This window comes from Sceloporus occidentalis, unplaced genomic scaffold (assembly GCF_023333645.1).
Source record: "Sceloporus occidentalis isolate IW3139 unplaced genomic scaffold, rSceOcc1.0.p SCAF_44, whole genome shotgun sequence".
Lineage (NCBI taxonomy): Eukaryota > Metazoa > Chordata > Lepidosauria > Squamata > Phrynosomatidae > Sceloporus > Sceloporus occidentalis.
In genome coordinates, this window is record NW_028317024.1 from 2,675,604 (window position 1) to 2,692,589 (window position 16,986).

General features: G+C 40.4%; 1 protein-coding gene across 1 annotated transcript in view; it reads right to left on the reverse strand.

The window, feature by feature from the left end:
- LOC149289585 (rho family-interacting cell polarization regulator 2-like) overlaps positions 1-16,777 on the reverse strand; it is a 36,700-nt gene extending 19,923 nt beyond the window's left edge. Inside the window, exons 1-7 of the mRNA XM_089490407.1 lie at positions 16,677-16,777; positions 11,042-11,197; positions 10,273-10,351; positions 9,962-9,985; positions 5,561-5,614; positions 1,506-1,655; positions 591-654 (exon numbers count right to left, since the gene is read on the reverse strand). Coding sequence (XP_089346533.1) covers positions 591-654; positions 1,506-1,655; positions 5,561-5,614; positions 9,962-9,985; positions 10,273-10,351; positions 11,042-11,197; positions 16,677-16,777 — 628 coding nt within the window. The remainder of the gene's footprint in view (positions 1-590; positions 655-1,505; positions 1,656-5,560; positions 5,615-9,961; positions 9,986-10,272; positions 10,352-11,041; positions 11,198-16,676) is intronic.
- Positions 16,778-16,986: the final 209 nt, after the last annotated feature.

Genomic DNA, 16,986 nt, shown 5'->3' on the forward strand with positions numbered 1-16,986 from the left:
GGGTATATTTATCTCCCTTTGAACTTCAGGGTCAGGCTGGCTAGAAAAAGCACGTCGCTATAGCATTACCGAGTTGTAAGTTTGGTTCTATTCTAATAGTGGATTTCTACATAGTACTAGGCTCCACTGTGAACCCTTTCCTGCAAAAGCTTTCCAATTCTAAAATACTTGGAGGCTTAGCATGCAGGAGCTGCCTGACCTCTCACCCCGTGCATCTCCACTGATGAATGAGGTCCCCACATATGGTGATATATGTAGAACAGTCTCTATTGCCAGCGAGGGCGTTAGGAGAGCAGGTCCCCACGGGTTCAGCCAGTAAGTACATCATTGTTTTAGGAATCTCCCATAGGTTATACTCGCTGTAAAGCATTAAGGAAGGAACTGATGGGTCAGAGCTCACAGGGGAGCAAGAAGAAATCCTTGCCACAGACATACAAGATCTCCTGCCTTAACCATTCAAAATCCTGGACCAGGACTAGTCGTAATCACAAGCCCTCTAGTTATGATCTGCACGTTATTTTCTCATCATCCTAATGGGAGATCAGTTTAGGAAATAAACATTAGAAAAAAAGATAAGGAAAATAGATTACCTTTCATTTTAATGTAGAATTCTCCTAAGAGATTTTCCATCTCGGCTTCAACTGCACACATGTTCTGTGAATGACAATACACACAGGGATATTGTTAAGTTCTGTACGTTGCAAAGATGCCATTAATGTGTAGAAAAAAAAAAAGCTCAATACCAATTAGAGTAAAACACAGAATGAAATTGTCAAATGTATTAGAAAGTTATTTTTTGGTTAAATATGAGCTGACAAATGCTGTCCTTGCATTTAGTTATTGGCTTGACATTACTGTATAGAAGTAGACTTGCCATCACAGTAATCAGCAAGCTTAAGGTGAATCACTGTCAAGGTGACAGCCAATAGCAATTTAATATGCAATGAGGTCATAATAAAATAGGTGCAACACATCTGAACATGACACCATAACGCAGTAGTGAGATATTAAATATGAACAATTATGTGACATTAACTGTGTTTTGCCTAAAGAACAGTTTGAGAGCTATCTGGGAGCACCAGCGCACAGCAAATAGTGGGTCTGGGAGGACAGAGCCCCCCAGTGGAGTTTGCAAGCAACATAAGTAGGCACCATGGATTCCTTTGATATTATGTAATCAAAGTGAGAAGCATTTATGTTTTCCGAGAATGATAAAACACTGCCATTGAACTTTATTGTTATTCCCTCACTTTATACTTTAACTAAGCCTACTTCTGCATTGTATCTATAGAAATTAGATATGTTCTGATTGCTTGGCATAGTGTCACAGCAAACGGATATCTTCTAAAGAATTCCATGACCTTTTGCTAATAAAGAACATAATAAATGTTTTGTTTCCCCCACATACTATATGTACTGTACACACACACACACACACACACACACACACAGTGGGGGTGCCAGGAGGGTACACCTTTGCAACACCGAAACACTAAATAAAATACCTCAGTATACTCCTTATAGCTTTTGCTTATTTCACTTAAACTTTCCCGTGCCGCTTTGCTAGAAGGAGATGCAGCAAAGGCTTGTTTCATTTTAATGGCTCCCTCACGCAGTCGCCTCTGGATGCAGTAGGCCTCATACAATTCGTCCACCTGGAAAACAGAAAATACATATTCAATAAAAAGAGCCAAAAAAAAACAAAAAATAACCCACTAAAGAGTTAATAGAAAAATTGGAAATACAGAAACAGAATTTGACGGCAGATACAAACTATTTGGCCCATCTTGTCTGCCCATATTTCCTGCTCTAAAAACCTCAAATATTATTAGTCTTTGGTCTCATATTCCAGATAACCTTAAGCACACCCCATGCATGTTTAAATTTGCTCACGATTACCGCAACTATTCTGCTACCATTTGCCTACCTCTTCACAGTAAAACCTACTTATGTTACATCAAAGCTTTTAATCTTATAACATCTTGTCCTAACATTTTAGATTCTATTTTGTTTATAGAGCACCAGCAGATTCCATAGTGCTGTCGCAATAGGGGCATCATGTGGAGATAACAGATGGTTTCTTTCAGGAGGCAGGTATTAGGTACGAGGAGGATAGTTTGCATGACTGAGTAGGTCGGTTTTTAGTGAGGAATTAACATTAGAATAGGTAGGGAAGAGCCTGGCAGAACGAGATAGGGCGTTCCAGAGTATAAAAAACAGCGTGGGCAAAGTCCTGGAGATAGGAAGAAGTGCTGAAGAGAAGCAAGTCATCTGAGCAGTAAGGAACATACTTGTAACAGAGATACAGAGAGCAAAACACGAAGAGCTCAAATTTAGTTTTACTATGGAGAGTATGGGGAGCCACTGGCAGAGCGGGGCAACAGACGAAGAGTGAAGGGATAGAAAAATTAGTCTTGAAACAATGTTCAGAACAGAATGTAGTGGGAAAAGGTGGAACAGTGGAAGAGAGATGTGATATTCCATGGATTATTGCAAGGGAATGCATTAGCCCTTTAGTGTGTGAGGAAAGGATGAACTTGTATTATTGGTGTTGCTCCTGCAATTGTGTACCACCATGTGGTAATTAGGCTAGCGAATGGTCGTTCTATGCTGGGACAGATACTTTTTATTCCAAAAATATATTGATAACTCATGCTGCAACCTCGATCATGGTGTGAAGCCCACCCAACAGATACAAAATGCCTAAACTTAAAGAGTGAGGTAAGACTTGCACCCTTGTGACATCAGAGCCCAAGTCTGACCAGCGCTGAAGACCCAGACATTTCAAGTGGGAACTGGAAGAATGAACACTTACAATGTAGACTTGCGCCGTAAAAAGGAGCAGCTAAGTAAACACCATAGAGTGTATTCTCCAATTGGAACTGGTGCGATTGTTATTTGTTAAAATAAAATGTATTTGGACAATGAAGTCTTAAACCATATTAATATAAAAAGGTTCATAGATTAAAGATAAAATACACCTAACGCAATCTTGGACACATTTTTTACGCACGCTTGTTTAAGCACTGCTGTTCACCTGTTAGCGAGGCCACTTTCCTCTGTTCATCTTTTTAATTACATCTACACCAAAACTTCCTCCTATTATCTTTAACCAGCAGGGTGCCACTACCCTTAACAGCAATAATCCATCTCTGGCTGTTATACCATTTGTCACCTCCTTCCTAACAATGATTTTTTTGGTCTTCTGCAATCAGCGGGGGTTTGTTGCCATTTGCTTATGAATTGTGCACTCCGCTCGCCTTGTATAAAAGGTTATCACTGTAACACTTGGCTCCGAAGAAGTCCAGTGAGGCGAAACACATTAGGTTTATTTTATTTTTAACATGCTTATTACAAACCATATTTTTATACGTATATTAACCTTTTTATGTTAATATGTTTTAAGACTTCATTGTCATCAAATTTTATGCCTATGATTTTTTTACCCTATTACTTTCTTCTGAAGTGCTTGCACAAGTTCTGATTTTACATTTTTACACAGTAGCAAATGTAAAGCAAGGCACTTTAGAAAATACCATCACAACCCTTCACAACTCAAGCGCTAGGCCACCTAGCATCACTTACTAGAGGTGGTGATAGGGACCATTTACTACTCCAACATGAGTAAGGGCACTATTATACAGAGCGAGGTAATGATTCCTGATATCAGAGTAGACAGGGCTCTTTCGTTGACCCACTCACTTTTGGTTCTTCTGTACAGTGCTGTATTACTACAGCTATGTGCTGTTTCTGTCTTTTTCCAGGTTTGAAATGTCTGGGTCTTCAGCGCTGGTCAGACTTGGCGTCGAACAGGGGACAGGGCTTACCGCAAACATGACAGGCTGGTCTCTTTAAATCTGGGCCTTTTGTATATGTTGGGTTGAGGGATAGCACCTATTGGCAAAGGGTTTCTAACACCCAAAACATTTGTAGTTCTGCTCTATGGATTGAACAACAAACCGCAAGAGTTTTTCACAACATAATATGGTTTTGGTGCACTTGGTTTCTTTTTCTTAACATGATTTCCAATTGGAACACATTACAGGTTTATTCTCTTTAGAAGCAACTCTCAAAAGGTTTATTTTTTTCTGTGTGGAAATAGATGATACATTAGTGACATGGAGCCAGATGACCAGGTAGGAGGAGGACACGCTGTAGTTTTCAAGTTCTATTTTCACAAGATAGTTTCCCATAACTTCTGATATTTCAAAATATGTAGCGATTTCTTCGACTTCCAAAAAACATTTCATGTCCTAGTTGAAATTAACCCCCCCCCCCCCCGAAAATATGTAACATGTCACTTTCAAACAAGAAGTGGGCTTCAAACAGGATGTGGGGCAACAGGTGGCATCATACTGCAGATGTAAAGACACGCGTCATACGCTCAAACCATGACCATATGCAGGGAAGCTGGAAACTAAACCCTGGCATTTATTAGAAACATTTACAACTATTTATAGTAACAAAAAAAGGCGTTATGGGGCTGGCAAGCAGGGATAAGCACAAAAGGAACACTAGTGCGTCATAATCAGTTACCAATTTAGAAATGTATTCCATTTAAATACGGCTGCGTAAGAGAAGATAAGACTGGTTTGTCAATGTAAAAACACTCGCCAAAAAGATCGACTTCCTTGGCAATTGCTTTTTATTCTTAATGTGCAGATTTGTAGTAGTTTTTGTTTTATGGAAAAATTGTTCTAGTTTTGCATTATATATATATATATATATATATATATAAATATCAGTCATACAGCATGTAAACATCCGGGAGGTCTGTCGCTGCCATAATGCAAACATTTACAAAGGCAATAAAAACCTTTGCAAATGGGGCATTTTGCAAAACCGAGAGCTAAATGATTTTCAGATTAGTTTTGTGGAGACTCTAATCCGGTTTAGATAATTTGTTTTCCTCTGTTCTTTAAATAATCTGGACCCTAGAACATACGTTACATGATAATAGCATAGTGCTTATATATTTTTATATGGGTGTATTCTCTGAGGAATTGGATGGATTTGTGGATCATTTAAAAAGGTTATGGACACCATATGATCGCGTGGCATCACAAAGAAAGGAGGTTCAAGTGAGAGATAAGCCTATCTAGGGTGTTGGCATGCTTGGGCTAGTGAGTGTTTCCTTGGCTAAATGGTGACAGACAGGCCTATTTTTATACATGGGTCTTTAATGGCCATTTGGCACTTCTCTGTGCTAGTTGACGGAATATGATACGCAGTAAGAGGCATGGGAACAGTTTTCATGAGGAGCCTCCCTAAACCTTGATTTATGGATGCTTTCTCCAGTCTGATCTATTTAGCATTTTATTCTCTCCCAGCACTCTCAATACATCTGCACTTTATTATGCATAACTGGTATTGTATTGTACAAGAACTGATCTAATTACTAGTTGATCTAATCCAAAACCTAAATCTGATATTTGTACAGGATGCAGAAGGTACTGTCCATGCATTAGGAGACACAAATGTAGTCATGATTCACTGAATTACCTGCGAGTTCCTGTCCTCTAATTCTATTGGTATTATGTTAATATTGTCTTTTAATTACCTTACTGATATGAAACTCCAGTCTTCTGATATACCTTTCAATTGTCTTGATTTGCTGAAAGAAAAATAATATATATATATATATAGATATGTATATATAATTGTATGCAACCAATATACCGTTATGGGCGTAAAGGCTGTATTCATAAATTTGTAGGAATATTTAATCTCCACATTTTCCATCCATTACATGTGGCCTACTCAGCCCCTCCTGAAGGACAAGCCCTTAAAATGCATTGTGAAGGCAGGCAATTGTCCAACACTCCTATAAACGCCTTCAAAATACAGGTTAGTGAAAACACCTTTCCAAATTCAGCATTTGTCTTTCTAAAAGATGTCGAGGAAGTAAATAGCATTGCAGCATGCATCTGATGCCGAAAAACTTAAAACAAAAACTTCATCTTCTGTGGTTACGCGATCACGTATAAGATACACACAAAAATATCACCATGACATGAATGATTACACCTCCCATGTAGTGCATGTACTTGTATTTGTATGTACTGTGGCTCCTGAAAACAGATAAGCAATGCTTTTAACCATAAACATACATTTTCTCCCCGTTTGCCTGCAAGCTCAAGCAAGCAATATTAAAGACGGCCCTGGACGGAAGCTGCAGCTCTCTGTGATGTTTTGGGCCACAAAGCACTACCATTGAGTCCATAGGAACACTTTCCACATTCCCATTAAAGAATGGAGTGGTGGCAGTAAATACCGTATATCACGCGTCAGGAGATCTGTTTGCAAACAGAGGAGGAAGGCAAATGCATATGGGGCATACTCTGCAGCGTTCTCCCGTGCATTTTCAAGGGGGACATCATGAAAATTTAAAGGGATCTCTCAGCTGTCAAACTATATGATTGCTTTCACGGGTCATCAAGCTGCTATGGGGACAGCTTCCCTGCATGCGCAGCAGACACCTTTAGTTCAGGAAGCTTGTATTTCTGTGGACTAAACCTATCAATGGAAATTGTCATTAACAACGCTAATGGCAGCTATTGCCTGTTACCACTATTATCTTTTGTCTCCCAAACAATTCTGTTATTTTTTTGGTACAAAGCAAAAGTTCCTCCCCCACAACCTTTTCAGTAGCAGCTCACAAAAAAAATACAATTATCTGTGTGTTAGCACACACATAGTATGCCCTTTAAATGAACATATCCTTTCAATGTACATCAACAGTAGTTTATCCTCTATTGCTAGAAAATGTAAGTCTAATTTTAAAAATATTGTAATTTTTTTGTACATAATACCGTATTTGCTTGATTATAAGACAAGGTTTTTTTCAGAGCAAATGCTCTGAAAAATACCCCTCGTCTTCTAATCGGGGTCGTCTTCTGATCAGACCTCAAATAGAGGTCTGATTATGAGACTAAGATCCAGATCCCCCGCACCGCTGCAGGGGACCTGGATCCTCCTGTCTCCCCCCCCACACACACACACACTTACCGGTGCTTCCTGCTGTATTGCCGGGGCAGCGGGTTGACGTCTACGTGATCCGCGTAGACAACGTCCGCTGCAGCCGGAAGGAGGTGTGGCTAGCAGCGGGGGTTGTCTGCGTCTGTTGCGGATCCCTTCCCCGACTGTCGGGGAACTCTGATCTCTGACAGCCGGGGAAGGTATCCGCGACGGACGCAGACAACCCCCCGCTGCCAACTCCACCTCCTTCCGGCTGCAGCGGAAGGAGACGTCAACCCGCTGCCCCGGCAATACAGCAGGAAATTGGAAGCACCGGTAAGTGTGTGTGTGTGTGTGTGTGTGTGTGTGTGTGCGCGCGCGTGTTAAATGGGGGCATAGGGCATTTCTGGAATTCCTTATACCTTATACTTATACACTAAGGGGGGTTAAAAGGCATATTATGGGGCAGAGTGGCATATAGGGAAGTATAAGGCATTTCAGGAGGCAGAGTGGCGTTAAGGTGGCATTTAATAGAGCACTCTGCCTCCTGAAATGCCTTATACCTCCCTATATGCCACTCTGCCCCATAATATGCCTTTTAACCCCCTAAATGCCAGAGTGGCATATAGGGGTATAAGGCATTTCTGGAGGCAGAGTGCTCTATACAATGCCTTTTAACTCCCTTAATGCCACTCTGCCTCCTGGAATGCCTTATACCTCCCTATATTCCACTCTGCCCAATAATATGCATTTTAACCCCCTAAATGCCAGAATGGGATATAGGGGTATAAGGCATTTCTGGAGGCAGAGTGGCACATAGGGGGTCAAAAGGCATACCATGGGGCACAGTGGCATATAGAGGGTTAAAAGGCATATCATGGGCCACAGTGCCATATTGGTGTGGCAAGCCTTGGGGCAGATGTGCGTAACTGGGGGACAGGTTGGAAAATACAAGGAAATAAAAACAAAAAAAATATTTTTCTCAATCATAGCTTTTATTTAAAAAAATAGTTTACATGAATTAACATTTACTGGTAAAACTTTTTTCCTTTAGGGTCGTCTTATATTCAGGCTTTTTCTTTTTTCCCTAAGTTAATATTCAGATTTTGGGGAGTCGTCTTATAATCAGGGTCGTCTTATAATCAAGCAAACAGTATGTTTCAGACAGCTGCATAATAGCTATTTGTATTGTGTTCTAGCTCTGTTATCCCCATAATTTCCAGTTCTTCCCCTCTTGAACCACAATTCTAACTTTATAGACACCAACATTATTTAATAGCAATTAGACAGGTCAATTCCAATGAAATCTTTGAGCAAATAATTTAACACTAATTACCCTTACGCTCATATTTGTGTTACTTGATAGGGATATTTAGAAACCCGTATTTATGCATTAACCATAGTACTACTGTCCTGTGAAGGTAAGAGATTGTAAGCTTGCGAGCAGGGTTCTCGTCACCAAATGTATCAGTTTGTCTTAGTCTGTCAATTCTCGTCTTGTCATACCCCTTGAATATATGTATTGTAAGAAGGGCTGCGTAAATTGTTGGCACTATATACATAATAATAATAATATAGTATAACCACACAATTTTAACACACCCTGGTTGCCAATTCATTACATGGGAAAGAGCTGAATATTTCAACACAACAAAATGTGAATGTGGTTTTAAAAAAAAGGGAAGGACATCTTAAGATTTTTCTGAGAAGGAAATGTTGAAATTCAAATAGAGATGGCAATTCTTTGGTTGGAACGTGCATTTCCTGTACATTTGAACAGCAGAACACCATTTATGAATTAAATGAAAGTGTGTAAATGTATAAGGGTGTGTTAATGTTTTTCTGTGTCATTTCAACCAGCCATTTAATTATTACATCACAGGTTACTTTCTTCTGTCACTGTATTCCTAGGGTTGGTTGAGCCAGCTATGGCATAGCTTGAATTAAACCAACGCTAAGCCAAGCCCCAGACTCTTGTGTGTTCTTCCAAACGCGCTGAGGACGTAGTGACAGAGTGGGATTACGCCATAAACCGCACTCTGCTTCTGGCTCGTGCTTCTCCTTCTGCCCTAACAGGCATGGGGCTTGAGCCCACACCAGCTAATCTAGCCTTATGCATGCCTACCCTATGGCATCAGGGTGTCTACTCACTCAAACGTGAGCTAGAGTTAAATCAAAGAGACCTTCTAATAGCAATAAGGCAAGGATCATCTTAACCTTACTTGCAGCAGAAACACTCTAGGGTTGGCCTCTCATCCGTAGATCAAGTCGCAGTTTTCATCTCACTGCAAGGAAACCTCAACTCAAAGTTTACTGATAGACCACCAAGGACATTTAAACAAAACAACTCTAAATCTGCCTAAAATATGTAAAACATCTGCAGTTCTTGAGAACCAATTGCTATATTTAACCCCTTCCTCTATGTAAGTATTGTTACACTCCCCTCCACTCAAGTCACGCGCACCCACCCCTCAATATGTCATGTTGCTTCTTTTATCTGCTGTCACAATCTTTTATCTTGCCTTTTGCTTCCAATGACTTATTGACTTTTGTGCAGCTACGACTCCCATAGATAGATATTCTTTAGAAAGATCTAAACTATCTTTCTTGAGGAAACTCAACAAAAAAATGGGCTTCTGGAAGTCCCACTTAGTTACCAGTTGCATGGAGCTTTCAACCTGCGCATGTCTAACATCAAGTTATGACATCATTTGCTTTAGCGCCCCAAAACGGCTCGGGGCAAAAGCATAGGAGAGAGTACTGAAGGAAAAAGAAAAACAAAAAACAAACCCAGGGCAGTAATACAGATTTCCAATTGCAGATAATCCATAAACCAGTACCGATATTCCTGAGAGACTTTCCAATGTTTACCAGAATTGCATAGTAATGTGAGAATTTATAAAAACATATAAAAAAACAAATGTAAAGTCTGCTATTTTGTAAATCTGTGTAACGTGCAGATTTAAACAAATAGCTTAAAACATTATAAAAAAGACCATCTTACCTTATCAAGGTCGTATTGTACGCCCTGCAAAAGGAAAAAAAAATGTATATTTGTTTATAATATGAAGAACAAAACTTTTATGGAATAGTGTTGTTAATCAAAAAAGAACCATCCTACATAACTACTAATGCCAACATGTATAATTGCATATGTCAATCACACACACACACACACACACACATATATATATATTTTTTTATTTTATTTATTTATTTATATATTTTTTTGATACTCCCACGTGCGGAAAATAAATGTCTAACAAGCATGCTACAGAACAATGCTTAAGTTTGTATTGTACTGAAAGATCTCACCAGTCTTGAATTTCTCTTCATGTCTTTTAACTGGGCAGTCAGCTTGTCCAGTTCTGTCTGGTGAACTTCCAGATATTCACTATCAACAGAAATCAAATACGTTGCAGACATGTAAATCAATAGGTAATTCAAAACAGCAGCCTACTACAAATGGTAGCCAGCTAAAGTCCACATATACTGCTGCAGCTAGAGAGTAAAGTTTGCTTAGAAGGTAGGATCATTAATATGGGTATATTTACCTCTGGCGCTGCACTACGACTAACCCAGGGCAGAGCCCCCAGCTGCCCACTCTGCATTCTCCATCCTCCAACAGAGCACCAGGGTACGACACTTAATAACTGAGTCTATGGAGGCCTGTAAATGGGCCGGTTGAGGAGGTTAGTGATCTCCCCCGTAACTCAGCCCATTAAGCATCAGCACACCAAAGGGCCTAGTCGGTGAAGGCCAGAATATGTGGCTGGGTATAAAAGAAGAGTAGAAGTACTTCAAGAGCAACAACAATTAAAGAGGTGGGTGTTGTAGATATGGAGTTGAATGTGTGTATAAGAAAATGAGCATGTAAAAAACATTACTAAAAGATTATTTAGAAAGGTTGAAGATGGAGAGGTGTGCATGAAACAGCTGCATATGGCTTCAGAAGAGGGTGGAATCTGAGGGATCATACCTGTGGCACTTTAATGGCGTCTATTCAAGAGGCTGGTCATGTCTGGGTCTCCACAAACTGGATGTAGGGGGCAGATTATTTAAATAATATTTAGATGATACTTACTCAAGCCCAGCCTTCAAGGCTCCATACACTTCCTCCACTCTTTCTGGCTGAGGCTCTTTGGAAGAACTACTGGTTTTGTGACCAAGGTTATGCATTTTCTTTTGCTTGGTTTGTGGCTTTTTGGGAGCTGACGCGTTCCCCAGGAAGGAATTACATCTGTAAAACAGGAAGAACAAAAAGATAACAAAAACATTAACATCTAGAGACATCCTCTAACACGGAACACAATGAGCATACACTAGACCAGACCTGGGCAAAGCACGGCCCGCGGGCCACATCCGGCCCGCTGAATAGCTCGGACCGGCCCGCAAGGAGTGTCCTGGTGACTCACCAATGAGTCCGGTGTCCCCCCCCCCGCCCCGGTCACTTACCTTAAACTCCTGTGTTGGAAGCGTTTGTCTCGGGTGCCGGCGCTTTACGCTGGGCGCCGGCATATGACGTCAGACGCCGGCGATCAGCAGTGAAGCGCCGGCACCCGAGACAAACGCCTCACGCTTCCAACACAGGAGTTTAAGGTAAGTGACCGGGGCGGGGGGGGAGATCCTGAGAAGGGGGGGTTAGGGAGTTAGAGGGGAGATACTGAGAAGGGGGGGTTAGAGGGGAGATACTGAGAAGGGGGGTTAGGGAGGGAGGTCTTACTGTGTGTGTGTGTCTTACTGTGTTTGTGTGTGTGTGTCTTACTGTGTGTGTGTGTGTATCTTACTGTGTCTGTGTGTGTCTTACTGTGTCTGTCTTACTGTGTCTGTGTGTGTCTTACTGTGTCTGTGTGTGTCTCACTGTGTCTGTGTGTGTCTTACTGTGTCTGTGTGTGTCTTACTGTGTCTGTGTGTGTCTCACTGTGTCTGTGTGTGTCTTACTGTGTCTGTGTGTGTCTCACTGTGTCTGTGTGTGTCTTACTGTGTCTGTGTGTGTCTCACTGTGTCTGTGTGTGTCTCACTGTGTCTGTGTGTATCTTACTGTGTCTGTGTGTGTCTCACTGTGTCTGTGTGTGTCTTACTGTGTCTGTGTGTGTCTTACTGTGTCTGTGTGTGTCTTACTGTGTCTGTGTGTGTCTTACTGCGTGTGTCTTACTGTGTTCATAGCTTATTCAGTTATTGTAATAAATATTTTAGCCCATTTTTTAGCTCAAAATATTTTTTCCTTTTTTTTCTCCTCTAAAATCTAGGTGCGTCTTATCAGCAGGTGCGTCTTATAGAGCGAAAAATACGGTATGCACTCCGAAGCCTTGTTCATTTTGTTCACTTCTGTGCTGTGCTAATAGTTATTCAGGCCTTACTTATTCAAGCACCTCTACCAATGACGTAGGCTTGAATAACTTTATTAAACAGCACATAAGTTAACAAAATGGACAAGGCTTCGGAGTTTGTAGTTTGTAGAGGTCTGGCCCTCTAAAACCATTCCAATTTCTCATGTGGCCCCATGGGAAAATTAATTGCCCACCCCTGCACTAGACAGTCTACTAGTTCCGCAGGTGCGGGTTTGCTCCATCATACAGCGATACAGAATATGAGTAATAATCTAACTAGGGTATACATACTGTGCCACTTTATCAAAGTTCGGGTAGAAGCAAACATTTTCTTACACACACACACACACACACACACACACACATTTACTAGGGCACAGCAACCATTTTGAACACATATACGTCAATTTTGGTTAGTGCATAATGCAAGGGAAAAAGCTTCTCTTACATAAGATGTAGGTCTTGAGCCCATACTAGCTTTAGGCTTAGCCCTTCATATATACACACGGGCCTAAACACTTCACCCCACCGAAACAAACTATAAAAAACATACCCAAAACATACACACATTACACATGACTCCTCCTTACCTGATGTATTCTCCTATATTTCCAATCTATGAACCTATGGCTTTAGTCCTCTTAGCTTCTACCTAGCAAAGCCTCTGCTGTACAGCCTCTGTACACAAAGTCTCAATTGAAACAATCTTGATTTAAGAATTCTAAACATTCAGAACAACTGGGCAATCCATAAATTCCAGAATGATTTAAGAACAGCTGCCTTCAAAAATATCACATGTGGTACTACAAGACATTTATAGCACAAGCCAAATTAAGGACAAGGAACTGACCCGGCACACAAGACCATTTTACTCATGCTCGCGTTTCATTTTTCGATTTATCATCGTTATTATAGTATTTAAAGGTCGCAACCACTTCTGCCTAAACTACATTTCTCTTAAAGGGACAGTGACCATCGTATACAATTCAATGCATTTGACAGCTGCATGATCAAACGGTCAGATTTCCACGCACGCGCTTCAGGCAGCCAATTAGTAGACCACAGAGTAGGACGGCAGCCAGTGGAGGCTCCTTCATAGGAGCACATGCGCACATGAACCCCAAGATCAAAAGGAAAAAAAATTGCAACATTCATAAAAAATTCTGTTTAATTTAGATTAAAATGAAATAAGTATTATAATAAACAATACACTTAATTTAGATTAAAATGGATTTTTGATGAATTTTGCCAATTCCTGTCCCCTGATGAAGCCTGCCTGCCTATACAAGAAAGATCTATGAACAGGCAGTCTGTTCATAGTTCTTTCTTCTATCATACTGCTGCAGCACACGTGGCTCCCAGCCAATACACTCACCACCCAGTCCGGAGTCTCCCCGCCTCCCCAGTGACTGACGCAAGCGGGGCTAACAACGCAAGGCGCGAAGCGCCATTATTGTGAACCCCCATTGGAATTACCCACCAGCCACCGCTGAGGGCAGCTGCGTCTACATCAGGAATGTCCTTTTTTTTTTTTTTTTAAAGTGTGTGCTATGTCCAGTGAATGTCCATTCACAGGCAGAGCCGGCCTTAAGTGTTCTGGCGGCCTGTACGGTCTACTCCTCTGGCGCCCCCCATCCCCCCCAAAAAAGGAAAAAAATCTTGTAACAAACAACAAGCTTACATTAAAGATAGTTACGTGCAAGTGCAAAAAAATTGCCACACTGACTGCAGATTAGGGGAAGACTGTGATAGTCAGTGCAGTCTTCCCTCCTTCTTACCCCGACCATGACTTTGAGAGGTCCTCTCCCCTGCAATCATTCCCAGTCCCTTTGTCCTTCATTCACTAAGCCATACCTCTCCTTTCCTTCCGCTCTGTGAACTATAGATCAAACACATATAAACAGCACTTGCATGTATAGATCACATACAAACCCTATATATGCAGGTATGCATACATGATGCATGGGAACATAGCATAGCAGGTATAGATCAACAGAAACAGAATCAACACAAAAACCAAGCGTTGCAGGTATAGATCAGTTGAAAATCACATGTTAACACAGCGTTGAAGGTATAGATAAAAAAACAGAATCAGACATACAAATAATAATGTATGGAAACAGAGCGTACCAGATACAGATCAACAGACAACACACACCCAGCTTTGCAGGTATAAATCAATTGGAATTCACATATAAACTCAGCATTAAAAGGTATAGATAACCCCCTAAATTACAAGCATAGATCACAGGTTGCACACCCCAAAGCCAGCCCTGGTGTCCACATTGCCCACATAGAACCTGATCAGCACCCAGATCACATACATATTACAGCCCAGCCTGAGACAACTTTGTCCCCTAACAGCCCAGTGTAAGACATCTTTGTCGGCAAACAGCCCACCCTTCATGTGCCATCTTTGCATTTCCCCAAATCACTTAAACATCCATGACAGACACAAACACTTACACAGTTAGTCACTCATTCACACGAATCATTTACACATATTCATTAATGCAGTCTCACAAATCATTCAAGCAATTCATCCACACATTAATTCATTCATTCTCATACACATTCACACTACCCCTTCTCCCCATCTACCCCTTCTCACTATGTACCCCCTCTCACCGCCTTCTCACTGCCTTTACCCCTTTCTCACCATCTACCCCCTCTCCCCTTTTCAGAGTCACGGAGAGTGAAGGGCGCCGAGCAGTTGCTGAAAGTCCCGGGCAGACGCCCCTGCTGCCATGGCGCCCTGTGCGGCCGCACAACCCTAAGACCGGCACTGTTCACAGGCAGTTTTGCAGTGTGTAGTATATCATGTGACATTCACTGGACATTGCACACTCTAAAAAAATAATTAAGAAATAAAAGGACATTCTTGATGTAGACGCAGCTGCCCTCAGCGGCGGCTGGTAGGTAATTCCGATGGGGGTTCACAATAACAGTCTTTACTGTGCGAACGGGGATCAAATGGGCGGCTCAGCCAGGCGCGGCAGCAATTGACCAAATAGGGTATTTCTTCTATCGCACGTGTATAGGTAGGCAGGCAGGCTTCATCAGGGGACAGGAATTGGCAAAATTCATCAAAAATCCATTTTAATCTAAATTAAGTGTATTGTTTATTAAAATTATAACACTTATTATTTCTATTTAATTTAGATTAAAATGGATTTTACATATATACATAAATACATACACACACAGTTCAATACTGTCACTCTTTGTGACCTTGAGGCCTTGTGACCTTGTCTTATTATGGTCCTTGATTAGACAAAACAGACATTGTTGTGATAGCCTAATAGTGGGTTTAAAAAAAAAAAACTGCAAAAAATGTATATCAAAGCTATTTTGTTTATTGACAAATCAGATAACTGATTAAGCTATCCAAGTTTAACATCATATGTTATAATTGGTCAGCTTCATTTATCAGTTTAATTGACTTGTAAATTAGAGGAAGAAGGACACATGACCTCACTCATAGGATTTTGACAGTGTTCTATCCATTGAATAATTTCTACTATTTGTATTTACGTACTTTCCACACAAATCAGCAATATCATATAGAAACAGAAGAAAAGACGAGATAAACGTTGACAAACGTTATCTGCCTGGCACAATAATAAAAGAGAAATTGTACTCTCACCAGAAACACAAGAAAAAGATATGCATGTATTTCGTAAAGTTTTACTGTGAAATAATCCATATGTGTACTTTTGTCATGTTCATGGATCAACTGGTATTTTGGAAAGCCATTTGTCAAAACCCCCTCCAAAATAAAAAATAAAAATAAAAAATCAGGAAATAATATTTTCTGCAGAATTACTACTTTGGCTGTCAAAACACACAAAAAATGCCTTATTATGGTCCTTGATTAGCTAAACTAGACATTGTTGCGATAGCCTAAACGCAAACTAATTAAACCATCCAAGTTTAACGTCATACGTTCTAATTAGTCAACTTAACTTACAAGTCAATTAAACTGATAAATTAAGAGGAAGAAGGACATATGACCTCATTCGTGGGATTTTGACAGCGTTATGTCCATAGTAGAAATTATTCAATTTGTATTTATGTCCACATACTTTTGTCATGTCCATGGATCAACTGGGATTTTGGCAAGCCATTTGTAAAAGCACAAAAAATAAATAAATAATAATAAAAAAAGTTCCATTTTGAACCCTTACTATGCTATGGGACACAGATTAGATTATGAATGTATTTTTTATTTGTCACGGTTTAAGTGAATAATACTGCATACAGAACAGCACAATATTATTAAATATTATGCAGATTTTTTAATTTTTTTTTTAAATTGAACACTCATCTAGGTTGTATATGTATACTTTACAACTATGGCCTCCTCTAAGCAAAGTAGTAGACTCTTACCTAGATCTTCTTTCTGGGATGCCACTGAAGCCTGCAAATGACTGACTTCTAAGAATGCCATTAGGCCCTCCGGGAGGTAAAACCTGAGAGCCAACAGACATGATATCTGGGGTTCTGAAAGGTATGCCTGCAAGACAAAATCACAAATATCTTCAGCACAGGCTCTCTTTGTATAGACATACAATAGTACAATGAGCTAGAGAGGCTTTTTATGTTCTTCTTGGCTGATAAGAGGAACCTGAACACAAAGATTCTGCATTGCAATGATGTTTTCAGACCTTAGGGAAAACAAAATGGTGATATAATTTGG